At 38.6% G+C, this 27,967-nt stretch overlaps 1 protein-coding gene across 4 annotated transcripts in view; it reads right to left on the minus strand.

Moving 5' to 3' along the window:
- Window positions 1-7,988: 7,988 nt before the first annotated feature.
- EFEMP1 (EGF containing fibulin extracellular matrix protein 1) overlaps window positions 7,989-27,967 on the minus strand; it is a 71,692-nt gene continuing 51,713 nt past the window's right edge. For 3 of the 4 annotated variants that reach the window (XM_055540158.1, XM_055540159.1, XM_055540160.1), the window contains exons 5-11: window positions 25,693-25,815; window positions 21,620-21,739; window positions 20,567-20,686; window positions 19,222-19,341; window positions 14,783-14,906; window positions 14,507-14,702; window positions 7,989-8,618 (exon numbers count right to left, since the gene is read on the minus strand). In XM_055540158.1, the coding sequence (XP_055396133.1) occupies window positions 8,457-8,618; window positions 14,507-14,702; window positions 14,783-14,906; window positions 19,222-19,341; window positions 20,567-20,686; window positions 21,620-21,739; window positions 25,693-25,815 (965 nt within the window). In that variant the 3' untranslated portion in view covers window positions 7,989-8,456. The remainder of the gene's footprint in view (window positions 8,619-14,506; window positions 14,703-14,782; window positions 14,907-19,221; window positions 19,342-20,566; window positions 20,687-21,619; window positions 21,740-25,692; window positions 25,816-27,967) is intronic. The other variant, XM_055540161.1, reaches the window with a different exon arrangement.

The raw sequence follows: 27,967 nt of genomic DNA on the forward strand, positions 1-27,967 counted from the left end.
ATCACAAGAAATGCTGGGCTGGATGAGTTACAAGCTGGAATCAAGGTAGTGGGGAGAAACATCAACAACCTCAGATATGCAGATGATACCACTCTAATGGCAGAAAGTGAAGAGGAACTAAAAAGCCTCTTGATAAGGGTGAAGGAGGAGAGTGAAAGAGCCAGCTTAAGACTAAATGTTAAAAAAACTAAGATCATGGCATCCAGCCCCATTACTTCATGGTAAATAGTAGGGGAAAAGGTGCAAGTAGTTATAGATTTCCTCTTCTTGGGCTCTAAAATCATTGTGGATGGTGAATGCAGCCATGAAATCAGAAGGTGTTTGTTTCTTGGCAGGAAAGCTATGACAAACCTAGACAATGTGCTGAAAAGCAGAGACAGTACTCTCACAAGAAAGGTCCGTATAGTCAAGGCTATGGCCTTCCCAGTGATCACGTATGGTTGTGAGAGCTGGACAGTAAAGAAGGCGAAGCACCAAAGAACTGAGTCCTTCAAACTGTTGTGCTGGAGAAGACTCCTGAAAGTCCCTTAGACAGCAAGAAGATCAAACCAGTCAATCTTAAGGGAAATCAACCCTGGATACTGGTTGGAAGGACTGATGCTAAAACTGAAACTCCAGCATTTTGGTCATCTGATATGAACAGCTGACTCACTGGCAAAGTCCCTGAGGCTGGGAAAGATTGAGGTCAGAAGGAGAAGAGGATGTCCGAGGATGAGATGGCTGGATGGCATCACCAATGCAATGGACATGAACTTGGGCAAACTTTGGGAGATGGTGAGGGACACAGAGGCCTGGCATGCTGCAGTTTATGGGGTTGTGAAGAGTTGGACATGACTGGGAAACTGAGCAACAACATGTTACATAATTAAATACATTCCTGAAAAGGTATCAAATAAAAACCAAATTTTTTGGTTTTCATTTTACACCTCTGATGATTGGGAGAATTTTTCATAGATTAGCTTCTGGCTCTTTCAAAACTTGTTTTTCTTCTACTACCTACTCTGGTGCTGGATACTGTGTGAAAGTGTTAGTTGCTCAGTCATGGTTGACTCTTGTAGGACACATTACACTGTGATAAGACCCCTAGCCTTGAATCTCTGTGCATGCTGTTAGGTAAAATCAACATGGAGGGTGGGTGGTAGGAATATTTTTAGAAGATGTTCCTATACCAGACAGGACCTGGAATTAAACATACATAGAAGTGATTGTGAACTATATAGGTACATTTCTCTAAGGTGGAGTTAAATGTACTTTCTAACTCAATTTCCTGGGCTGGATTCCCCTAAATCCTTATGACCATCCCAGTGCTACCTAACACAAGAAGTATGAAAGGGGATACCTCAGAGGAATGATCAGAGTCCTAACCTGTTTGGCTAAAAGGTATTGCTTTTTCAAATTTTACAAAAATAATATGATAACATGGACATATTGTAGCTTCAGAGCCTTGGAAAGGATGATGCAAGGGAAAGGCCTTGAAGCTTTAGCTTTACTCGCTTCCATGAAAATTCATCTTTGAATGACAACTAATTTTATATAAAACTCTATAGTTGGACTTGTGCTCTGGAATCAGGCTCATGGTGTTAAGTGTACAATACCACTGTACATAATATCTTGCGTGTCTTTGCATTGAATGAACATGTTTGGGGCCTGATTTGCTAAATGAGTGATACACAGAGGAGAAAAAAACTTGGGTTTTTGCCAGAGAAAGGAAGTGGGGGGGAGAAGATGAAGAACCAACAGAAAAAGGTTCAGGAAAGGCTTATGTGGTATGAAACCATCAGGCCACGTGCTTCTGTGGTCAGAATCCAAGCAGTGTGGGTATTGCTGCCTGGCAGACAGTCTGTCAGCAGCAAGAGCTTACTGAGGTTTGCAGTAGAAGTTTCTAGCTCCCTGACAACATCCCGTATCAAGCCTTAGTCTCCCTTCTCTGCCTGAGGGCTTTCTCCAGTGCCAGAAAGCTCACCCCCCTACAGGTAGTTGTAACTGGGTGTGTGTGGCATTAGTGCCCCGGGGGTAACCCTCCCACAGGGATGGGAGTCTGTCCAGGCAGCTTCTGGTGGGAGGCTTTTGAGGAGAGTTCTACACTATATCTCAGAGGATCCCCAGAGAAACTAAGTACTAATTTGCTTACAGAAGAGACCCACTCATTTACTCACTCAGTTATTAGCATCTCTCACTTCCCTGACTCACTTACCCTAGTTTCTCACTTATGCTTCCTAAGTTAACCTGTCAAACTTCCCACACTCAGTTCTGTGACAGGGTCTTCTTCTGGGGCAACAGAAAAGAAGACACCTGGTTTAAGTCACTTTAAGAAACATAATATAAACATTAAAATAAAAAACATGGAATACAGTTTCTAAAGGAAATAGTTTGGTATTCAACAAAATTATTTATTTGTGTTAAATGCATCTGTTTAAAAAGAATGCTGAGATTCTGATGAAATTAATTTAGTTTCTATGGGAAGATAAAAAAGAACCAAATTATTGCGTTCAGGGCTTTAAAATTCTCTTGCGTTTATAATCCAACTCTGGCTTATTAAAGGGGTCTGTGCTCTGTTAACATACACATGAGCTTATAATATAAACAGCTTAAATAGACATCTGTGTTGACTACATATAAATGGCAGTTAACTTTTTGCCTTGTTTCTGTTCAACAATCCTGATATTTTAGTCTGCTGGCCAGATGAAACAAGATTGGTTTTTTGGTACCAGATGTGTCACAGTCTGCATTTGTATTTTGCAGGTGTTCCCCCCAGCTGGGAAGATGGAAACTTGCCCTCTCTCTGAGATGATGAGTCAGGATAGAAATACAAATGTGTTAAAAATAATTCAACATATTAATGGAAGGCCTTGTCCCTTGTGGGCTTCGTATGTGTAACATATGAGTAGGCCAGCAGCTGTTCTATATTTTAAAGGAAGAACTAGAAAGTTAGAAGCATACATGGCCATTCAAAACATAAGCAACTGCTTGCAATCATGGAAACAAGGTTCAACAATAAACTTGTAATTGTGAAGCTTCCCCCCAAATAATAATCTCACTGGGTTGTGTTCAGATGGTCTTAGGGTATTGAACAATCTTTCTATTTCCATCCTTTGCATTTACTAAAACAACTTCCTTGTAGAGGCAGAGTGGTAGAGATAACTATATTCTTTAGATAAAAATGGGGATTGATTTCTAGCTTATTTCCACCCTCTAATATTTATATATTTTAAATCACAGTATAAAGTCCTAACTTTTTTGGGGGGGTCATTTTTCAAATTGAGGATGAGATGAATTAAGTAAGTAAATGATGTCATCATAGTATTTATTTTGGCTGCACTGGGTCCTCAATGCAGCATATGGGCTCTTTGTTGGTGCACTTGGGCTTTCTCTAGTTGCAGTGAGTGGGGGTTTATTCCCTAGTTGCAGTGCAGAGGCTTCTCATAGTGAGGCTTCTTTTGTGGAGCACAGGCTCTAGGGTGCGTGGGCTTTAACAGTTGTGGCACACAGGCTTAGTTGCCCCACAGCATGTGGGATCTTAGTTCTTGAACAAGGGATCAAATTCATGTCCCTTGCATTGGAAGGTGGATTCTTAACCACTGGACCACTAAGGAAGCCCCAGGGAGATCATTTTAACTTAAACATTGTGAAAGAGCCAAAAGCCCCACAGTTGGCTGAGTTGTTAATAAAATAAAAATCTCTTATGTTATTTCAAACCTCTAAAGCAAGAATGCTTTAGGTGATGAGGTGATGATGTTCGTTGTTTGCTCCTTCAATAAACACCTAATGAATGTTAACTGATATCAGGACTGGCAGTAATCTTTCATTAACCCCTTACCTTCCACTGATCTTATGGGAGGAAGGACTCATTGTATTTTGGTCTAGTTTTTGAATGAGGAGAATACTAACCCCTTTCCACCCTTACTGTCTCTCTCAAAGCTCCCCTGTGCAGACAGTTCTGTTTGTACCTTTAGGAATAGGCTTTCTTTTCTCCTTTTAGAAATTTCTAAGCTCTCAAGTATAGTAAGGTCTACATGATTGGTCCTTGAGTTTCAGTTTCTAGAGTTCAGAAGCATTTTGTGTAACAGTTATTTTCGTCTTGCTGGAGGTTTTTTTTAGAGAACAAATGAGCAAAGTTTAACAGACTAAATCAGAATCAGGTTAGTACCTGTGCTATTTCAATCTTTTTGCAGTTAACAGCAGTGGTGACAACTGCTCGTGGTAATCAGCAAAGCTGGTCCACAGTTTGGGGTGGATACTGCAGGAAGAAGCTTGGAAGGAAAGTGATTGCTTGTTGGTGTTGAAATTTGGAGTATAGCCAACAAAAAGAGCCCTAATCTAAGTCATAAGACATTCATTTAAGGCACAGTGCTCTTGCTCAATAAACTGTGACCTTGAAAGTCTTTTTAAAAAAGTTTTGTTTATTATTGGAGTATAGTTGCTTTACAATGTTGTATTAGTTTCTATTGTACAGCAAAGTGAATCACATTTAGGTCACCATAAAGCACTGAGTAGGTTGAGCAAGTGTTAATAACTTGGTTTCACCAGGTGGCATCTAAGTTTAGAATCCTATTATTATTAAAAAGAAGTGTAGGTAATAGGAGATTTTATGTTTAGAAGAGATGAAGTCTGCATATTGTCAAAAAACCTATTTAAAAGGGAAATTGGGCAGCTGAAGGGAAGTTATTCCCCTTTTGAGAAGTCTTAGCAACCAAGAGGTCTTTTCTAACTGCTATCGGAAAATACCTCTGTCCAGTCAGAAAGCATGAAAGTTTCAGAACCCAGGTATGGGCATTGGACTGGTGATGGAAATTACTAGTTCAGTCTTCATTACTGAGGCTTACCGAGTAAGAACATGTGGTTTTTCTGGAAGCATGTTTGGAAGTGTGAGAACCTATGACTTGAATTTTTTGCTGGCAAAACAAAGTAAAATCATTTTCAGTTTAACATGAGAAATAATATTTCAGTTAGAATCAGTAGAAAGGAGCAAAACATGCATAACTGAACAGTGAAAACTAAAAAAAGTTATTTTGAATTGTAATTTAAAAATGTATAGCTAAACCGGATTATTTCTCATGTCCTTGTCCCTAGCAATGAACTCTCATTTTGAAGACATGTTTTGGGGTAGGAGCTATTAGTTTTCTTTTTTACCAATGTCCAGTGCTTCCCAAGGGAGAAGGCAATGGCACCCCACTCCAGTACTCTTGCCTGGAAACGCCCATGGATGGAGGAGCCTGGTGGGCTGCAGTCCATGGGGTCGCTAAGAGTCGGACACGACTGAGCAACTTCACTTTCACTTTTCACTTTCATGCATTGGAGAAGGAAATGGCAACCCACTCCAGTGTTCTTGTCTGGAGAATCCTAGGGATGGTGGGGCCTGGTGGGCTGCTGTCTATGGGGTTGCACAGAGTCGGACACGACTGAAGCGACTTAGCAGCAGCAGCAGCAGCAGCAGTGCTTCCCAACAGCCACTGCATACAAAGAAGACCCAAATGTTGTAAAAAGTTTGGCAAATAGAGCCACCTTTTCTCTCAATGTAGCTCAGGTATAAGGAATAGTTATAGTTTTTAAAGATGAAAAAACCCCCTTGTTTCAATATCCTAGTTTTATGTATAAAGAAACCATGGTGCCAAGAAGCTAAGTCTCATAATTCGTTAATGCTAGAATTGAGACTCATACCCTGGTTCTTCTATGCTCCATCACACTGTTAGATGTTGGAAGAGACTACCATAGAAGCTGCTCAATTAATGTTTGCTGCTAAATAATAATGACTCTGATGATGAATTATTTTCATAATTCTTATCCATGGTAGCTGGTTTAAACCTGTGATTCTCGTGGAGGAGGGAAGGTGGGAGTCACGTGTAGTTTGAAAACAAAGCTTTGCTTTACTGCTTTGGTTTGTTTTCAGTGATGATATTTACTTTATTTTGAATTTCAAATTATGTTTGGAAAGAGCATGAGATTCTTATGTTTACTGAGGACAGTTGTACCTGTAAAGTGACTCATGTGTTAGCTTCTTTGAGGATTTTGCTTCTGTGAATAAAATTTATTTTTCACTTGCTCTTCCTTTTAGTTAAAAATGAAACTAAAAACGGGTGATTTAGACTGTAATCAGTTTCCTTTTGGATACTCCAGATACAAAGAAATTGCCGGTGGAAACAACCTATCAACTATATATCAACTGATGAATGGGTAAACAAATGTGGTATATTTATACAATGGAATATCACTCAGTCATAAAAAGGAGTGAAATACTTACATATGTTACAACATGGCTGAACCTTGAAGACATGATGCCAAGTGAAAGAAGCCAGACACAAAAGGACATCTATTGTATGATTCTAGTTGGATGAAACATCTAGAATAGGCAAATTCAGAGAGATAGAAACTAGACAAGTGGTAACTCCCACCAAAGCTTGTGGTAAGGGGGAATGAGGACTGACTGCTAATGGGTATGGACTTAATTTTTGAGTGATGGACATGTTACAAAACTAGGTAGTAGTGATATTTGCATAATATTGTAATATACTAAACCCCACTGAATTGCACACTGTAAAATGGTTTTATCCATATTTTATTTTATTTATTTATTTTTTTAAATTTTATTTTATTTTTAAACTTTACATAACTGTTTTGTTTTGCCAAATGTCAAAATGAATTAAAAAGAACAGGGATTGCATGAGTGACATTTTATCAACCCTTTTCTTGTGTTTATGATTTGTGAATAGGACTAGGTGTTGTGATGAAAGGGAAACCATCTTGTTTGCAGTTAATGGCTTCTGTAGGTCCCCAAAATATATATATATACATAAAATATATTATTATTTTATCATGCTGCTGCTGCTGCTAAGTCGCTTGTCTTTTTTTCTCATAGATTATATTTAACTTATATAATTATATATAATTATTATAATATATAAAAAATATATATAAATAATATATTCTACAAAAAATATTTGTAGAATATATTACTGTGTATGCTTAGTCACTCAGTTTTGTCCGACTCTTTGCAACCCCGTGGACTGCAGCCTGCCAGGCTCCTCTGTCCGTGGGGATTATCCAGGTAAGAATACTAGAATGGGTTGCCATGCCCTCCTCCAGGGGGGTCTTCCCAACCCAGGGATTGAACCCAGGCCTCCCACATGGCAGGGGGAGTCTTTTACTGACTGAGCCACCAGGGAATACCAAGGTGGGTAGCCTATCCATTCTCCAGAGAATCTTCCTGACCCAGAAATTGAACCGGGGTCTCCTGCCTTGCAGGTGGATTATTTACTAGCTGAGCTACCAGGGAAGCCAGAAGTATATATAACCTAGGCAGGGGCTTCCCAGGTGGTGCGATGCAAGAGGTGCAAGAGATGTGAGTTCGATCCTTGGGCTGGGAAGATCCCCTGGGGTAGGAAATGGCAACCCACTCCAGTATTCTTACCTGAAAAATTCCATGGACAGAGATGCCTGGTTGCCTACATTCCATGGGGTCACAAAGGGATAGATACAACTGAGCAACTGTGCACACAGACACATTTTCATACACAGATTATATGTACTTCTATAATTATATATATTTTAGAGGTGGGGGTAGAAGGTCAGGACTTATGCATGTCACCAGAACCTGACCATGCTGGCACCCTGATCTTGGACTTCCAGCCTCCAGACTGTGAGAAATAAATGTATGTCATTTATAAGCCACTCGGTTAGTCTACAGTATTTTGTTATAGCAACTCAAACTGACTAGTACACCAAGTTTGCTTCTTCTGGTCAACTCCAAAGTGGTTTAGAAATGAATTTGTTTTCTCATCTCCTCCCCATAGATTTCGCAATATAATAATTTTCTAGGGGATATCTCAATCATTTGGGGAACTTTGCTTACTGTTTTTGTTTATATTCATAACAAAAATTTCTGAAAAAATGTAAAATATAGAAACTACTATACTATGTGATAGTGATTTGTTACTATGTGATAAACAACTACATTTAGACTGATCATAAAAGTAAAAACCAACACAAATATCTTCATTTTCTAAAGAAATATATCTTTATTGACTTTTTCCATTTTCTTACAAAGCAGTTAAAATCTCCTTCTTGAACTTGCATGCTGTTCAATGTTATGGTGACTGTCTCCTTATGAGACTGTCAGTGGAGCTGTGGTAAGTTTCCTTAAGCACCACAGAAGACAATCATTGCGTGGTCCCACTTTTCCAGAAAAGAATCCAAGTTTCACCAGAAAGAGTATGCTTAGCTCTCTTGAAGAAGACCAGTTTAGTGGATTAATGTCTAATTTACATACAGTAAGAAAGACAACCTTTGAATCTTTACAGATTAAATGCCCACTTTATACCATGGTGTAATTGTTTGAATTATTCATGAGTGTACAGTATATAGATGTAGATGAACTAGATATGTCTATAAATAAAATAGTGCTTTAAGATAACAATATTCTTTGGCTGATTTAAACGCCTACAATGGACTCTTTAAAAACACTAAAATGAAAATGGCCCCACTATTATTGTCAATCTTAACACTGAACTAGTGCGGAAGGTTCCTATACTGTTGACTGTCACCATCTCCAGGTCCACTATATATTCTCTTGGTCCTGATAGCGACTTCACCAGCACAAGCATTGCACTTACAGGACTTGTTTGCTAGAATGAAAGAAAAATGAGGGAGTGAGAAAATAATTTTTCCTCTATTGGAGTTTCTATTATTTGTGAATACACTTCCTTATAAGAATTAGGGGAAGAATTCTGAGGTAGGATTAAAGTCACTACTCAGTCCATTCTTGGTTATAATCCTTCTTGAATCTTGTCTCTTGTCCACACAGTCATTAGTCTCAGATATAGGGACATGCTTTTTTTGATAGTTCTTTGTTTTCTTTCATCTCTTTGTGTTAATTTTTCTCTTCACTTTTATTGAGTAGTTATATCAGTAAGAGACTGCAGTTCAAGTGAGAATGACTCATTATAGAGACTGCAGTTTATGTGAGAATCTGATATTTTTTGGACTGATAAAAAAAGTTGTCACCTTTCACTTCTCACCATTGTGGATCTGTTTATATTCTAATAGGTGAAGAGATATGTAAACAGTTTCAATAGAATGTGGCAAATGCTAAGATATGCAGGGATGTGCAGGGTTACATGAAGATACATAGAGGCACATGTATGTGTATGTGTTAGTTGCCCAGTCGTGTCTGACTCCTTGTGACCCCATGGGTTGCAGCCCGATAGGCGCCTCTGTCCATGGAATTTTTCAGGCAAGAATACTGGAGTGGGTTGCTATTCCTTTCTCTAAGGGATCTTCCAGACCCAGGGATTAAACTCTGGTCTTTTGCATTGCAGGCAGGTTCTTTACCATTTGAGCCACCAGGGAAGTCCACATAGAGGTGTATACACACAGGGAAAAAGAGAGGGACTCTGAAGCATTAAGGCAAGGCCTTTGATTGCCTGAGGACAGTCATCCAGAATAATTGGGAGTTTTGTAAAGAAGGATGTTCTGGAGAAGTAGATGCAGTTTTTCATTTTGATGGACAATATGATGGGCACTGTAGACTCCAGAGAGATCAATTTGGACAGGCAGGCAGGTAGGTCTATGGATCTGGGTGCCAAGAGGAGGGCAGGGATAGAAACAACAGATTAGGACTTTCGCTGTCACTTCAACTGTGTGGGTGCTAAGTTGCTTCAGTCGTGTCTGACTCTTTGTGACCCTATGGACTGTAGCCTGCCAGGCTCGTCTGTCCATGAGATTCTCCAGGCAAGAACACTGGAGTGGGTTGCCATGCTCTTCTCCAGGGGATCGTCCCGACCCAGGGATGGAACCCGAGTCTCTTATGTCTCTTGCATTGGCAGGCGGGTTCTTTAATACTAGCACCACCTGGGGAGCCCAGTCACTTCAACAGATGGACATTAAACCAAGGGAGAAAATGTACACATGATAATAATGGGTCTGGGAGAGGCCAACATTTAAGGATGGACAGAAGAGAAGCCATCGAAGGAAGCTGAGAAGAAATAGATAATTAAGTAGAAAACAGATGAACAGCAAGAAGTGCCCAATAGAGCAGGGGAGGATGAGGGTGACTAGAACTAAAAAAATGCCTCTGGATATAGCAGTATGGATGCTGTTGGTGGCTTTTTTCCCAGAGCAATTTCAGTAAGGTAGTGGGAATAGAAGGCAGAGGAGTAACTAGGAAGTGAGAAAGTAGAGACTGTGATTACAGACTATGCTTTAAGAACCTTGGCTAGGAAGGGAGAACAGAGAGAGGAGGCAACATCTAGAGGGAAAACAAGTTGCATATGTAGGAGGTAATTAGAATTTAATAGGCTAAGTTCCTGAAGGAAATGGAATGAAGAATATAGGAGTGAGTTGGCCTTGATGGATAGAAGTGAAAGTCTGTCTTTGGAAAATTCAAGCAAGAAAGATAGAAGGGGGACACATGGAGTTAAATTTGCAAGGGATAGGATGATAAGTTCAAATAATTCATGACTGTTGGTTTCAGAAGAGTAGAAGGTGAGTTCACCTACTGAAAATGAAGGGTGACTCCATGGACATGAATTTGAAATTTGAGCAAGCTCCAGGAGTTGGTAATGGACCAGGAAACCTGGTGTGTTGCAGTCCATGGGGTTGCAAAGAGTCGGACATGACTGAGCAACTGAACTGAAGTACTTAAAGAGTATGGGGACATTTGCAATCAGCGACTGAAAAGAAGGAGCAAAAGAAAGTAATAGGATTGTTGAGCATACTGAGGACACCCCTGAAGATTTAAAATATTACCAGTCTGTGCTGACAAGGTGGGTATGAAAATAGATATGGATTATGTGATTGATCTAGGGTTGCGGGACGGGGACTGGAGGTGCTGACGACAGTAGTTCAAGGGTCCAATTAGAAGTTGATAGGCTGTAAGAAAATGGGGGATGGGGGTCAGAGGACCAACATCACTTTGAGAGTAAAGTGAGGGCATGAAGGAGAAGGAGACTCGGTCCCTGAGGGGATCACTGGAGACTAAGATTCTAGTGTGGAACTGTTCTGCATGATAAACGTGTCCATCATGTGGCTATGGGGTGGTGGCAGAGTGACATGAAGCTGAAGTTCATGGGGGATGACATGGCCAGAGATTTGTAGGCTAAGGTCCTGGATGACTATAATAGTGCCCAATTCTGAGTGATCTCACCTACTCCCTACACACTCTCCCTGAGTGAGCTCATCCATAGCCATGGCTTCAAGTATGACATATCTGCCAGTGGCTTAAAAGTCTATACTTTGAGTTCCAAGCCCACATATCCAATACCCTACTCAGATTTACTTGGAAGTCTCAAGGCAACCAGTACTCCATATGTCCAAACTGAACTCCTTGGCTTCCTCTCCACACTAACTCCTTCTTCCTTATCTCAGTAAATGGTCCCACCATCTATTGCTGCTCAAGACAGAAACTTGGAGGTTATCCATGATGTTTCATTCTCCTTCACCTCCCCATAAAAAACAGCTTACCTAGTCATGTAGTTCTTCGTATATCATCATAAATCTGTCCACTTCTTTTGGACACACTGCTACTACCCTAGTCCCCCATCTTTTGAATTACTGGTCTTTCCATTTCCATTTTTGCTCCACTTCAATCCAGGCTCTACAGTGTAGCCAGGATTTTTTTTTTTAATGAAAAGTGAAAGTGAAGTCGCTCAGTCGTGTCCGACTCTTAGCGACCCCATGGACTACAGCCCACCAAGCCCTCTGTCCATGGGATTTTCCAGGCAAGAGTACTGGAGTGGGGTGTGAAAACCTGATAGCAATTCCTCTTCTTGAAACCCTTAGTATGGTCTGTCATGCATTATGTGATATAGGCCCTGCTCATCTCTCCAGGTTTCTCTCAAATCACTCTGCCTATAGCACCTGGAGTTGTAGATCAACTTGTCTGCTTTTTATTGCTTCCATTTGCTAGTCTCTAACTGCTAGTCTTCAGTTTAAATCTACTTCCAAGAAGCTCTCAGACCACCACTACCTTGGTTAGGGTTGACATGTAGTGTACTCATGAGGAATTTGCCATGTTCAGTTGAAACATTCAGCACACTTGTGAACACTTGTTCAATGTCTTGACCATAAGACTCACTGGGGCCAAAACTGGTTTGGTTTTATTCACTGCTGTATCTCTAGAACCTGGCATGGTACTTGCCTCTTATAGGTAACAGTGATACCTTGAAGGTGTTGATCGAATTAATTCATTCATTTAAAAATATTTTTGAGCACCTGCAAAATGCCAGGTACCATTCATTCTATGTGCTGTGCATGGAAAAGTAAACAGATAGACAATGTATCTGCTCATTGCCCTCACATTGTAGTAGGTGACATAGACAAATATTACAGAAGGTGGTGCTAGGGGTTATGAAGAAAAATAAGTCTCAGTAAGGGAGGAAGGATATTGGTTGGTGTGGGTGAAGGATGATATTCTACCTTCAATTTAATGTATTACTTTTTTCTAATGTGTTCAGTTTTCTAAGGAAGAAGATTTTTTCAGTATTCTCCCAAAAGGAATATAAATAAAATCCTATATCCCTCAGATTCTTTCAAGGATAAGGTCCAGTCTTATGCTTCTCAAGAAATTGTCTTTGACTCCTAATTCTTTGATGTCTTGGGCCATGGAATTAAATACAATTAAACATTGCTGCTGTTTTCATAGGTGTTAACTATGCCACAAAGTAATATTTAAAGCCCTTTGATATAAGGAACTGTGTATTACATACACTTAGCATGGATCTGAGCATATAATAAGTGTTTAATTAATGCTTTCTGATTGTAAATGGCCTTAGCACAAGTGGAATTTCAGTGAAGACATTTTGTAGGATTTTATACAACTACTTTTTGAATTATGTGATAAGAAGTAGTCTTGAAATACCTTTTGATTTTAAATGCTTCTTTTTGGTTTTCAAATAGTAGTATTTAACTCTGGGATTACAAAAATTGACAATGTTTTATATCATTCATTAAAAGGGATTTTACTTGAGACAAATACTGTATTTATGATAAGTGCACTGATATGAATCATAAAACTTTAATAATACCATGTTTATTAAAAATATGCAAGAACTTTGCATAACTGTTGATACTCCTAGGAAATTTTTTTTTCTTAAATTATACCTAAGAGTCCCAAATGGAAAATTATTTTTAAATTAACTTATTTTGTTGCCATGGGTTACAAATAATGTGATTTCTTTGGGCTAAAATTATTAAATTGTTATTATCTAAACTGTGTGAAGTTCCTTTAAAGTAAATTTCTTATAAATATCTATTATATCTCAAATTTAAAGCATCAAAGGTTAAAGAAGTTTATTTTTAGTTATTAGAAAAAAGAATAGTAACAGATTGTATTTGGGTTGGGTTTTTCTCTTCAGAAGTTGGTCATGAGAAATTAATCATTTTTAATTTACTGGCAAAGAAACACAATCACATAATTCTAGAGCTGGAAGGGAACTTAATATATCAAAGAACAGGATAAATGTGTAAACATTAAAAATCTGTAAACTTTACCACAAGGATGAATTTCCCAATTTACTTTTCATATTCTCAAAATGAAATATTGACCTTAAAATTTGATTAAAAATGAAGAGTGCCCAAAGGAGTTTTGAGAAAATTGTAACTGGATGAATAACATCCTTAACATGAAACAGTTACCGTAACCCTGCAAACTGGTTGGTGGGGTGCCATCATTTTCACATGAAGTGGTGAGCCATATTTAAAATGTCAGAATTTTAACCTAAAATGAACTTGCTAAGATTTTGCAGGGGGACTGGAAGGCTGAGGCATTGTAGTCAGGAAGATCTGCTCGGAAACCCTTGGAGGGATTAGAGAGGTGCTAAGAGCCAGTTTAAAGGAAGAGAGTCAGGGACATGAGGAAGCAAAGATAACACAGGGGACACTGTGAAGAGAGAAATGGCAGAATTCAGAGAAAGATTTCATATAGGCAATGAAAGGAAAGGAAAACATAAAGGTGACCTCACATTGTCTTCCTGGAAATTTGCAAGAATAGTACAATTTATTGGTTGTATACATGGTACAAGGGTGGGAGGTTGGGGTCACTTCTCAGATATTTATGGGTCTTAGTTTTGGTGCAAATCTTGTGAATGTAACAATAAGGAATTCAGGGTTTTTGAAAAGTTCTGTAAGAATTAGTTTTTCTATGTACAATTAAATAGCTATCACTGATTTGTAGTATCTATTTAGTGTGTGTGTGTGTGTGTGTGTGTGTGCAGGCAGGCTTGTATTTTGGTGGTCACATATAACTCTGTTAGAGTCTGTAATTTTTATCTGAGTGACTTTAGAGAAGCTAATTCATCTCCTTGGGTCTCACTTTTCTGTAAAATATGGAGATAAATATTAATCTTACCAAGTATCAATATTACCAAGAGGATTGTGAAATAATGCATACAGGAAGGCCTTACACAATGCCTGCAGATAAAAACTCTTTAAATGTTGGCTTTCTTTCCAAGTGAATTACTATCAAACAACAACAAACTTGAACCAAGTTTGCTAAGGCTGCCCTCAGGATACTTACTCTTAGGTAGAACTCTCCGTTTTCATTTCCAGATTTAATCCGAAAAGTGTTGATAGTGTTGGCATAAATGGTTGTGGCCTGTATTTGGAAGATGTCTGATGGTACAGACCTATCAGATCGAATGCTCATGTATTTGTAGACGATGGATTGAGGAAGTTCTCGGCACATTGCATTTGAGACTGGGCAAACACATCGGCTGCAGAGACAAAAGTATTCACTTGTTAGGCTTGGTAAAATCAGAAGATTCTCAGTTTCAAAAGTTCTGGTTTTTCTTACTTCTCTGATGTTAGAACATAGGGATCTTGACAAGGATTTCGTGGGTAACAACGGAAGCCGCCATGATAATTCCAACACATTTCATCTTCCCGACATTCATTTGTGGTCTCACACTCATTTATATCTGTAGAGATGCAGAGTCAAAGAGTTTACTGATATAAGTAAATTGCCTAAGTGGCAGATGCCAGTTTGCCACCAGAAGGAGGTATATGAGAATCTGGACTGTTTAATTTGATTTTAGACCTAAAACTTGGTGGGACCTGAATTCATTGCATTTAATTCAGAACAGATGTAGTGAAACCATTCTCAACTGATTAATATGTGTCATTTCATTGTATTTTATCAAGCATCTATTATTCATCTGTTGAATTCAAAGCCAAATGCTAGGCCACTGACTTTGCTTAAATAAAAGTGAAAGACACCACTTCTTGGGGGATTAGAGAAGGCTGAAGGAAGGAGGAGCCCTCTCAACTTGGCCTAGAAAAGGTGGTGGTTAGATAGGATTTTTATCATGGAGGTGGGGAGGGTCTTCCAGGGTGAGAAAGCAGCAAACAAAAACTCTGGAGATGGAAGTTTATTGTCAGGCTCATGAGCTTGAAGAGAGGGAAAAGCTAGAATGTGGTTTCAGTAAGTTGTAGCATGCTGCTGGATAGTTGGTACTCTGGGAGTGGGTTACACTGTCCTTAAGAAGCTGTTTACAGGAAAAGAAATGAGGCTATGAAGCATTCCAGCATGTGAAAGTGAAACTCACTCAGTTGTGTCTGACTCTTTACAACCCCATGGACTATACAATCCATGGAATTCTCCAGGCCAGAATACTGGAGTGGGTAGCCGTTCCCTTCTCCAGGGGATCTCCCCAACTCAGGGATTGAACCCAGGTCTCCCACATTGTGGGCAGATTCTTTACCAGCTGAGCCACCAGGGAAGCCCAAGAATACTGGAGTGGGTAGTCTATCCCTTCTCCAGCAGATCTTCTCGAACTGGAAATCTAACCGGGGTCTCCTGCATTGCAGGCAGATTCTTTATCAGCTGAGCTACCAGGGAAGCCCATAGAATGTGGCTATTTAAAGATCATTGGGAAGAAGAGGAATTAAGGAAGGGGCTGTCAGCAGTGAGAAGCAACCCAGGAAAATGCACTTCAAGGAGGTCAGAACAAGAGAGAGTCTCAGGAAGGAGGGTTGTGGAAAGGTCAGGCTGGACAAAGACTGAGTTTAAACTTGGGAATCAAGAGTTCCCAGATGACATCTGAGAGAACAGTTTCTCCAGAGAACCATTACAACAATGACAAAAATTATATTATGCATATCCTTATGTGTGCCTTCCTTTACATTTGAATAGTGATAAGTTTATCCGATATAAGTCTTTTCTGAATCATTCCTTCCACACAATCAGATATTTTCATTCGTTAATTTACTTATTCCATAAATAATTTACTGAATTCTTATTAACAAGACAGTCATGGCTTAGTTGCTGGGATGTGATATCTTTCTTCCCTCTGAATTCTTATATCTCATTTTTCCTCTTTTGGGGCCTTTATTGGTTTCTGCTTTGCATTATTGAAATCTGCATGTTTGTTTCAATCCTTCTATTAGCTTGTACTCTCCTGGAGGGTAAGTGCCATTGTGCACATCTTTTTATCCCTTTATCACATAGCATGAATGCACTGGAGGCACCTGGATTTTAGCAAATATTAAACTGAATGTGAGAGTTGGACTATAAAGAAATCTGAGCACTGAAGAATTGATGCTTTTGAACTGTGGTGTTGGAGAAGACTATTGAGAGTTCCTTGGATTGCAAGGAGATCCAACCAGTCCATCCTAAAGGAGATCAGTCCTGGGTGTTCATTGGAAGGACTGATGTTGAAGCTGAAACTCCAATATTTTGGCCACCTGATGTGAAGAGCTGACTCATTTGAAAAGACCCTGATGCTGGGAAAGATTGAGGGCAGGAGGAGAAGGGGATGACAGAGGATGAGATGGTTGGATGGCATCACTGACTCAATGGACATGAATTTGGGTAAACTCAGGGAGTTGGTGATGGACAGGGAGGCCTGGCATGCTGTGGTTCATGGGGTTGCCAAGAGTTGGACACTACTGAGTGACTGAACTGACTGACTGAAACTAAACTAAGTTGCTCTTCACACAACATGTGGAGATAGAAAGATATCTCTATGTGGCATGAAGGAAAAACAAATAAGGGTTAAGTGGCTGACTCAAATGTATACAGATAGTGACAGGCATCTTTCCACCACAAGGTACTGCATCCTCTAAATGAGAATAATTCCATTCTTTGTCTTTGGAGAAAAAAAAATTTCTTTTAGCTTCCAAACTGGCAAGAGCTCTCTGGAACCCAAGAGGAGACTGGAAAAGCCATGCAGTTTCCAAGAGTCAGTTACAAAAAGTATCTTCTTTTGGACTGGCTATGGCTAAAGAAAGAACTTAGATTCCTCAGAAGAAATCACAGCTGACTTGTCCTTTCAATATTTTCACTTTTTTGAAAAATAAAGATGCTGTTTAGTTAGCTACAAGACTGGTTTGTTATATGGAGTTCAAAAGCGGCAAAAGGAAACTTTATGTAATAATTTTATTTATTACTTCCAGTAATTTACAGCCTAGCATAATCAGCTCCTTAATCATTTTGGAGGGTTTTTCAGAAATGATTAATAGTATTAAAATATTTCATGAGTGTGTCTGTGTATCTGAGTATTCTGTCTCTCTCTCTGTTTCTCTTCCTCACCACTGTCCCCTTCCCCTCCCCACACCAACCAGCACATACACAGAGAGTTTTCATTTTTGCAAGTCTGTGGAAATGAGAACAGTTATTTCATCCCCCAAATAAACTTTTTAGGGGAAGGTGAGAATCGAAACTCTTTTGGTATTAATTTAACCTGTGGACTGTTGGGAAGGGATGCTTTCAGTGGGGTAAACCTATTGTTGTATACCTTAAAAGAATGGTCTCCTTCACAAAAAATGTTTTAGTTTAACAAATATTCTTCAAGGTATAACACTGATGAATCCCTTATTTGCAATTCCACTGCATTTCACCTTTCATCATAACAGATATAAATGTTTCCATAAAGTAGGCAGGTAACTGAATGTTAACTTGTTTCTGTCTTTTGCTGGGTATCAAGTCCATTTATGATTAGAAAAACACATAGATATTTGTTTGAAGGGCTCCAGGGATATTGGTTAAGATAACCCTCTGGCTAACATTTTCCTGCATGTAATATTCATGTTAAAAGTCTCAATTAGAGTTCAGAAAATAAAACCTTTGGAATGCAATGTTTTTCCACAATTAACATTACAGAGTCTCTAGTAACCTTGAAAGGGTAGAAAGATGTTACTTGTGTAATGAACTACATTCTGATTATGCTCATGTTTTGTGGTTAGATTCTAGTTGAATAATCACATGCATGCTATAAACTATCAGGTAATAGATGTTTCTGTGAGTTAATATTTCCCTGCAAAATCATGATGCAGACTCAGAATCCTGTCTCCTTTCCTAGATATTTTCTTAACAAAATTTTACTGTCCTAGAAAAAATTTGCTACTGGTCATTTATATTGCTAGGTAAATTTCATAAAAACACCTTGAATTTTCCAGGCTTTATAGTTTATAGTTTTTCTGTGTATTATTCCATTTCATTCCCTCAACTCCCTTTTCCAAATGAGAAAGTTCAGGCTCAGAGAAGTCTGATAGTTTGTTAAAATGGTATGGATAGAATGTCATATAGCTGGGTCTTCAACAGATTTTGTGTCTTCAAATTCAGTCATTTTTTTCACTTATTTATATAAACGTGTTTGTACCAATTTTTCCAGGATTTTCAAATCTCTCAGAGAAATTCTGAAATCATCCTATGTAGGAGCTGCATCTTTTCTACCTATATGTCACTATGAAGACCACCTGAATATTTATTTTAAAACTGTATTGAAAGACATTAGCTATTTTTGGATTAATAGTTGTTTTTTTTTTTTAACTGAAGAATTCAGGCACATTTAATACACATGATGCTGATTTTGTCACCACTTATTACTATCTAGTTTATAATCCTAGTGTTTTAGAGAATTGAGATCTTTTTGAGGTACACCTAACCACGCATTAAGCTTATGTTCTATACTGAAATTCATGGCAAAATATTTTAATAATTGAATCATTTTTGGTGGATGATTAGAAGATGTATATCACAGGAACTATGTAGGCTATTTAGAAGGCATATTAATATTATATTAAAATTATTTCTATTTTAAGAAAAAATTATGACTTTAAATTTCAAAGAAAGATAACACTAAATATCCTCTTTATGAGGTGTGCATGTCTCATGATCAACAAGGGAAAAAAGAGCTCAAATTGTAAAAAACGAGAGTCTGTGGTAGAGATTCCAATACTTCCTCCCTGCTTTTCTTGGTTAAAACTTAACAGATCTGAAAACAATAAACTTACCCTGACATGTTCTACCTCTCACCACTTGGTATCCTTGGGGGCACATACATGAGAATTTCCCAGGTTCATTGACACACTGATATTGACACAGGTAGCTCGAGGTTCTGCATTCATCAATGTCTGTTGAACCAGACAAAAGCAACAACATAGAGTTGAATACTTACATGTTATTATTTTGGTATTTTTTTTTCAAACATTGCGATCTCTGAAACAGAAATGCAATACTTTATAAGAGGCTCAAATGCAAGTTCTAACAATATCAGCTTAGTTCTCATGGAACTTCACAGAGCAGAGAATTTTCTTACCATCAGTTTTACTCAATTACTGCTGACACTTTGGCAAATCCTGGAACTAACCATCCTAGCTGAGCAGACTGAAAGAAGTGGTTTGTGGTTGATGATCCTCGTGTTGTGCTTGGCAGACCCACCCTTGATGCAGATTCATATTTGCCTTCTCAGAAATTGGGTGGCTCTGCTTCCAAGTTCATCTGAGTTTTGAACTCCAAGTTTCATCCCTGTGCTAGCTTCTAGAGGTTGATGCCCTGGCAGAAGGCTTTGCATTTCTCAATGGTGCTGTTCTTATAGTTTGCTCAGAAGGGCAGAGGCAGCCGTCCAGAGCCAGCCCCTTTTGGTTTTGAGCGCAGTGGCATGATGGGAGGCCTCTCTGTGTAGGGTATGATCTTTGTGGCCCCAAGTAAAGCTGGGACAGTTTGTGAGGAAGTCAAGAGCATGAAGTGTCAATGGCATCCCTCAGGATGTCTTAGGCCATTTGAAGTACACAGTGGAGCGAGCATGTGCAGTGGACTCTGATGGTGATCCTTCAGTTAAATGGCCCTCTTCTTGATCATGTGGAGAGTGAAATGAAGGCACCTTAAGAAATGTGCCCTGAGCATGCAGTGGCAGGGATGCCTAGGGCCAGATCTTTTGGTTTCTATTCTAGTGTTCCTGACATGCAATCAGCTACTTTTGAACTTAAATATGCCACTAGTCCCCTGGAATTCTCATTAGACACAGAATTTGATTCAGTAGGTCTGGGCTGGGGCGTGAGAGTCTACAATTTCACAGGCCCCTAAGAGGTGCCAGTTCTGCTGGCCCATCACACTTGAGAAGCAAGATACTAGAGTACCCTTGCTAATTATCAGACCCAGCCTACATCTAGTATTTCAATTATTTTTTCTTCTTTCTTTTGATAACATACTAAAAAGACAGTGTTATAAGTGAACTAAGTTAACTGGATTTTAGAACATAATAAAAATTTGCTTTCTTAAACAGGTATATACTTGGATAAAGCAACAGCAAAGACAGGAACTGTGCTATTACTACCAATTATTTGGATAATATTTTACCTTCACAGTTGAGCCTGTCACTGCTTAGCTCATATCCTTGATTGCACTGACAGATGAACGAACCAAGAATGTTGTAGCATTGCTGAGCACATTGATTGCTGGCATCACATTCATTTATATCTGAAAGGCAAGGTCATACACACTTACATATTTATGTCTTTAAACATAGCCTTGCTCTTTTGTACCTATGTCATCTGATGATAAGTGAGTAATTCCCTAGCTGGATTCTTTGCCTTGCAGAAGCTCACTGGAGAACATCCATTCAGGTCTCATATTTATTGGAACAACTTCAAACATCTGTCATGTACTTTCAGAAATACCGGAATATTTTTTTTCCTGGGAATGATGGTTAGTTTGGTGTTTGATGAATCTTTCCAAAAGAATTTAATGGTTCTAATAAATATACATTCCAATATCTATTTTCTTTTATTGTTCAAATGCAGAATGCCAAGTCTATAAATAATTGATATAAGACACATACTGATACGGTCTCTCAGCATGCTGTAGTGAAGATTTATCTGTGCTATTTATTACTTTTTAAATGGGTCCTGTTAAATTCCATTACAATTATAACATAAGCCTTTGAGACCCATACAGAGTTTTGCAATGCTCTAAGGCACTGAAAATATTGTGAAAAGGCATTTTTCCTGCACTAGATTTTTTCCATGTCATGCCAATCTTAAAATTGTGTGCCGTGACATTGCATTCTGAAAGGGTAGGAGAAGCATGTGAAAATCAGATGCACTCTCAGCAGAAAGTTTATGTATCTGAACTTGTAGTAACCCCTTTGGCACCTTCAGTGTTTGTATCACACACTGTTGACTAACTGGTGTGTATATCAATCTATAGTTAAAACCTTTTTTTAATACTGTCACAGAGGAGAACTAAAACCAAAGTTAAAATTTTTTTCCATTTACATCTTGATGTGTTTTTAAAAACCAGATTGGTTACTGTCCTTTCAGCTTTGGGGAAGTTGATGGAAACCATGAATATAGAAAACTGGAGATACTGCTGGGAAGACAGAAATTGGTTGGCTGTTTCCAGAAGACTTACCTACACAGGTATAGTTGTTTGCTGCCAACTGAAACCCAGGATTGCACTGGCAATAAAATGATCCTGGTGTGTTCACACATCTTTGGTGGCAATATGGAGGGATGGTGCATTCGTCTACATCTAGGTTATTAAGCACACACGCAAAGAGAACCAAATTACCGACTATCCAAATTACTATTATTGATCTGTTTAATCTCAAGTTCTCAGCAGAGCATTATCTAGAAAACCTGGAGACCTCATTTTAAAAGTAATTATTTTTCTTTTTAAAAATATTAGGGTATCTGTGCTTTAAATATACTTTTGTATGCTCTCTGTAGCTAAATGAGATGTTAAGAACAAACACTTCATAAACCTGGCTGGATGGGTTGAGATTTAAAGAGGGAAAAGTAATTAAGACTATTTCACATATAAGTGAGAATGTAAGGCTGGGAATATAAAAGGTTATTTATAATTAAAGAAGTAGAAAAGAACTATGGAAGAATTGAGATATAGTATAAAACTAAGAAAGGAGGCTGCTGCTCAGCTGGTGACCTTGGTGAAGTCACTCAAATGTTCAGTAGTTCGTTTTTTCTTCCATATTAGACAGTAATGCTTGCTATGTGTATCTTGTGAAGTTTCTGTGAGAATCAAGTGAAAGAATGCTGTGGAAGGAATGGGATACTAAACAAGTTACTTTTTGAGAGTGCCCTTCTGACACACTGATCAAGTGTTCCAGCCTGTGTCCTCATATAAATATTTCCAACTATAAAATGCTCAATTGAGAACTTGTAGAACGGAATTAATATTTTAGAAGCATAATAAAATTTCATTAATTTACAACTGTACACTTTGTGACAACTCAAATATGGCATGTGTAATTTAAAATAATAATTATATACTATCAATGCAATGATACTATCTTATGGGAAAAATGAAAACAAAACATAACTTTCTGCTGAACTCTTCTGGTATTTTAATAACTACAAGTGTGGGAGGCAGAGTGCTCAAGTAGGTAGTGTACCACGAGGTAACCTGAGTTTAAGTCTTTGTTCCAGCATTTACTAGCTTGGTCTTAACCTCTCAGAGCTTCCATTTCCTCTTTTGTGAGTAATAATACAACAATGTGGTAGGGTTGTTGGGAGGATAACATGAGATGATACAGGTGAACTTCCTTGCACAAAACAGGCAAAAACAAATGGAAGCTATTATGAATAAGCTGCAAATATATGTGATTTAACTTGAATATTAAATAAACAATAACAATGTTCACATAGCTTCCCTCCTAATTTATTTATCTGTCTGATCAGATGTCATGTCAGGGAGGCCATTTCTGTCCATTCATATAAAATAACTTCTGCTCCATCTACCCCCTAATCCTGCTTTATATTTCTTTGTAGCCAGTGACACTCCCTGCCATTGTGTTATGTATTTATTTGCTTCTTGTCTGTCTTCCTCACTATAATGCATGGAAAATAAGATCCATTTTCTCCCCATGAGGTAGAGATAAAGTATTTTTTGTCTGTTGTGTGCTTAATACCTAGAATAGGGTCTGGCATGGTAGGTGCTCAGTAAACATTAGTTGAACGAATGGAAAGTTCATACTAATTAAGAGCAGTTGTGGCACAGTTCTTCCTAGTACCTAGTATCATAGCCAGATGACAATATCAATAGCTAAGTTATGTAAGTGGTACTTTCTAATAGCGCCACGAGGGCCGTGGTTCTGTAAAATCTGTTTGTTTACCACAGTGGTCCAGCACCTAGCACACAGTAAGCCCTCAGTAAATATTTGATGAATAAATGGTGCATGTCTTTTCAACAAGTAAACATTCATTGAACCTTTGTTATTTGTTAGCATTGTGGTTGGCAGTGTAGGTTTACACTGCTAAACATATGATGATGATCATATGTATATTCTATTCCATCTTGTGTGGAAAGCAGGCATGAAAACAAATTATTGTGTGGAAGTATAAGATCAAACATAGAAAAGTGTACAAGAGATAGAGGGAGCACCATTCCACGTGACTTGCTGACCACTGCTGGTATATTTGGACCAGTCCACAATGAATAAGTATAGAAATTGGGAGCATGTGTTTAGAAATAGCAATTTAGTGTTACTGCAACATTCTTATTGTACTCTATAGAAGTATTGATCTATAACAGGTTAGAAATTTACAAAAAGAATCCATCAAAGTTTGAGATTTATTGGCATAGAAGAAGGAGTGACTATATTTGGGGAGCTCATGGAACACTTCCCAGAGGAAGTGACCTTGACCTGGAATTTAAGATTTGAATAGGAGTTTGTCAGAAGTGTATGTCTCTGGTACTGAAAGCTTATACAGAGGTAGCAAAGTGTGACACTGTGTGATGTATTGGGGAACTATAACTCTTGGGACAAAGCTAAAGTGTAATTGTTTTGGCAGGAGAAGGGTGTTGTCACAGCAGAGTTGGGCGAGGATAAGATGGGGAAGACCTTATTTGCTATTGAGGAATGCAGTGTTGATTCTGGGCGTGAGAGGAACAGCAGGGAAGTCACATGATTAGATCTGAATTTAAGGATATCTCCTACTGTATCATAAAGAGCTCTAACTATATGTTCTATTTGCTTTGATTCTTCCCATAGTAGGCTGGGTTTGTTCTTTTTCTATACTTATTATACCTTCAGTTGTTTATTTTCCTAATACAATGGGCAAAACTTTGGTGCCTATGAATTTTTCCAAACAATTTTCTCCTAAATCACAGCTTCAGTCACTGCAAATTCCTGGTCCTTCATCAGAGACTGGACTAACTAGCCCCAGCACCTAGCAGAGCCCCAGGGCAGAGAGAGCAGGGCCAGGGCCTATGAAAGCTCAGAGTAGACACCCTGACACCAACAGCTCACATTCACTGGTGAAAACTGAATGTGGCATTGCCTGTCCCCAGAGATTTTTATCCTCTGTTCCTAAGAGAAAATAAGAACTCTTCACTGACCTAATGGTACGAGGAAGTATGTAAGTCAGTGGACAAAGGGAGTCAATTACAGAGTTTCATCCTAGTGCTGGGCCTCAAGATTGCACCCAGAACACTTTAGTTGACTTCTTATTTGCCAGCCTCCCCATATTGTATTCTTCCAGTCATTCAAAATGCATGCATTGAGCATCTACTTGGCTGGCAGACTTCAGGGACTGGGGAGACAACAATGACACAAACCAGACCTGGCCCCTGCCCTCAGACAGCTCAAGTAGAGCTCTCAAGGAGGGCTCACGTGTTGCGGTTCTAGTACTGGAGCCACTTGTAACATAAAGAATGTTTAGTACAAGTCTGTTAACTCATTACAGAACGATGGCATACAACTATTCAACCCAGGGCCAGGCACCATTCTAAGCATTCCTGCACATGAGCTCTTAAGATAGGGGCTGGTTTTATTTCCACAGTACAAAGGAAAGAAGTGAGACACAGAGGATTTAAGTAACTCAAAGTGAGTTAGGGATGGAGCTGGGATTTGAACCTTACTATTCGCTCTATAGAGCTTCCCAGGTGACTCAGTGGTAAAGAATCCACCTGCCAATAAAGGAGATGCAAGAGATGCAGGTTCCATCCCTCGGTTGGGAAGATCCCCTGGAGTAGGAAATGGCAACCAGCTCCAGTACTCCTGCTTGGAAAATTCCATGGACAGAGGAGCCTGGGGGGCTATAGTCCGTGGGGCCACAAAGAGTTGGACATGACTGAGTGACTGAGCACACACACAGCACACATTTGCTCTGTAAGCTATGTTACACTAAAACCTAGTGAATGAAGCCCACAGCATCAGTGTTTTAGAGCTAGGACACCAAATAACTAACTTAAATGATTCTCCTCTTTGCTTTTGTGGTCTCACTCATACCCTAAGCTTCTGCTTTTGCTTAGTCTAAGATGTAACTGACACTTTGATATCCAGACTATGCTTGACCTATAAAGTTGTTTTTTTTCTCATTAATATGGAAAATGGGTTGGTAGTCAATGAAAGAATAAGCATTATCGTTCTGCAAATAAAGATGAGTGCTTTGATTTGAAGGCCTGAGGGGTAAACAATTAAGATGCTCCAGACAGGACTTGGCTCACTGCACTGCTGTACTTACCCACACACTGCTCTCCTCGCTTCTGATACCCGGGAGGGCACTGACAGGCGAAGGAACCTCGTAAATTGATGCACACTTGATCGGCTCTACAGTTGTGTGTCCCTGCAGTGCATTCGTCTATGTCTGATAAAGACACGCAGCACAGAAAGAGTTTGAGTCGACTGTGGAGATGTTGGTATTTCCTCCATCTTTTTTGCCATACTTTTCTTAAAGAAAACAAGTTTTCACTCTATTCTTAAAACATTACTCTGTAATACTGTTTTATTGGAAATGCTTAAAATGATAAATTATTTCAAATGTTCAGAAAGCAATTTCAGAGATGCCACAGTATATCACTTATTAATAGATTTAACAAACGCTAATATTCTGCCATGTATGCTTCAGCTCACTTTGTTTTGTTAAGAAATGAAACATTAGAGGTGTAACCAAAGCTTTACTTCATTCTCATCCCTTTATTCACCCACCTACTACCATCCTGGTAGGTGTGAATCCTTCCTTGAGATTTTTTTTTATACTTTCATTGAACATATATGCACCCATTAGCATATATGGTATTGTTTTGGGTGTTTTAAAATGTTAAATTGTATGATACTTGGTTTTCCACCCAATATATCATATTTGAAATAATTTCTAGTGACCAATCTCTAAAAATCTGCCTAATACCTAGGTAAAAATCAAGCTTTAATATTATGCATTGCTTGTTGCTGTTTTTTTTTTTTTGTAAACTTTAGCATAACATGGATGAATAAACTTTTCATAGCAGATTATAAAATAAAAGGGATTAAATTTAATCATATTTCTTTAGGAGAGATAGGCTGGTGTAGTTTAAAATACATATTTTACCAAAGCATTTCACATCTTGGAATAATTTACTAAATGTACCTTAAGGAGTAGGTAGATTTAGTTCTGGAAAGTAAAAAAATGTTCAGTTTGAGATCAACATGTATATGCATGGCAGAGTCCCCTCACTGTTTACCTGAAACTACCACAACATTGTTAATCGGCTCTACCCCAATACAAAATAAAAACTTTAAAGTCTGGGGAAAAATATGATGTGGATTTGTGTGTGTGCACTCATGTTGGAATAATTTATAAGTGAAATTTAGTTCTGCCTTCTCCACATCACCTTTGCATTCATTTGAATCTCTCATATTTATGAGGTTAAATAGCACAGATGAAAAGATTATGAAATTTTGGCATTCTTCAACAACTGAAGACTCTAAGCTTCATTTAAAAATATCTAAAATTTGTAATTCCTAGATGATAGACTTTGCATAAAAACTGAGAGAGGTTTTGGGGTGTCTGAACCATCACTGTGGTAGACCCATGGAAGTGCTTTGGAGGAAATAGTGGGCCAAAAGTCAGTACTGAAAATGAACCATCAGTAATTAGAATTTATTCCTAAATCCTGCCTTCCCTTTAAGAGGCACAGAGAGTTGCCCCGGGTGTGTTGCCTTTCATCTTCCTTTATTTTCAAGCATAATTGCTGCACTTACACTACCCAGTATATTAATGTAGGAAGCTCAGGTTATAAGAGAGTTGTCCTCAGATATCAGCTTTGGTTAGCTGGGTGTGGAAAAGACAAGAGGGATTCTTTCCAAGAGAAAGAGGGAGGGGAGATAAAGAATCCCCGAGGGGTGCCTGGCTGTTTATTGGATAATAACCTATAAAAGCATCCACTTACATAATTCTTATTATCCGGGTTTAAAGTTCTGGCAAAATTTTTGTTATTATTTTTATGTCTGTTTTGAAAATTTTTATTGCTATTTTCAAATCAGTGATTACAACTCTGTTCTTTCTAGGCACTATGCAAAGGTACAGCAATCTTTCTTTGAAATTATCTGCTTTTTTTGGTGTGTCTTTTATTATTTTCTCATATGCACTTGATGAAAACATGTCTACTGGGGTTTCTTCAGAGCTTTATGACTCGCTAATACAGAAATGACAGCAGAATTCCTATTGTTTTATGTCAAGAACATTTGCCAGCATTTGCAGTGATAACAGCCCTGAGAGATACAGCAATGTGAGATTCAGATGTGGCAAGTTTCCTCAGTACATGCTGGCGGAAGATCAAGGGCTTGGGTTGGCTGCTGCATTTTCTAAAGGAGGCCTCACCAGTGACTGTGGCTTTTTTTTCTGAGACATCCCTTTGCAAACTGCCTCCACCCCATCGCATTCCTGATGTGATTTCCTTCCTATTCGTTTTTTTTTTTTTTTGTCCTTCAGTTCTCTTTGATAAATAGGCTAACATTTCCAGTGGAATTAATATATCATT

The sequence above is a fragment of the Bubalus kerabau genome, chromosome 11 (assembly GCF_029407905.1).
Source record: "Bubalus kerabau isolate K-KA32 ecotype Philippines breed swamp buffalo chromosome 11, PCC_UOA_SB_1v2, whole genome shotgun sequence".
NCBI classification, from domain to species: Eukaryota; Metazoa; Chordata; class Mammalia; order Artiodactyla; family Bovidae; genus Bubalus; species Bubalus kerabau.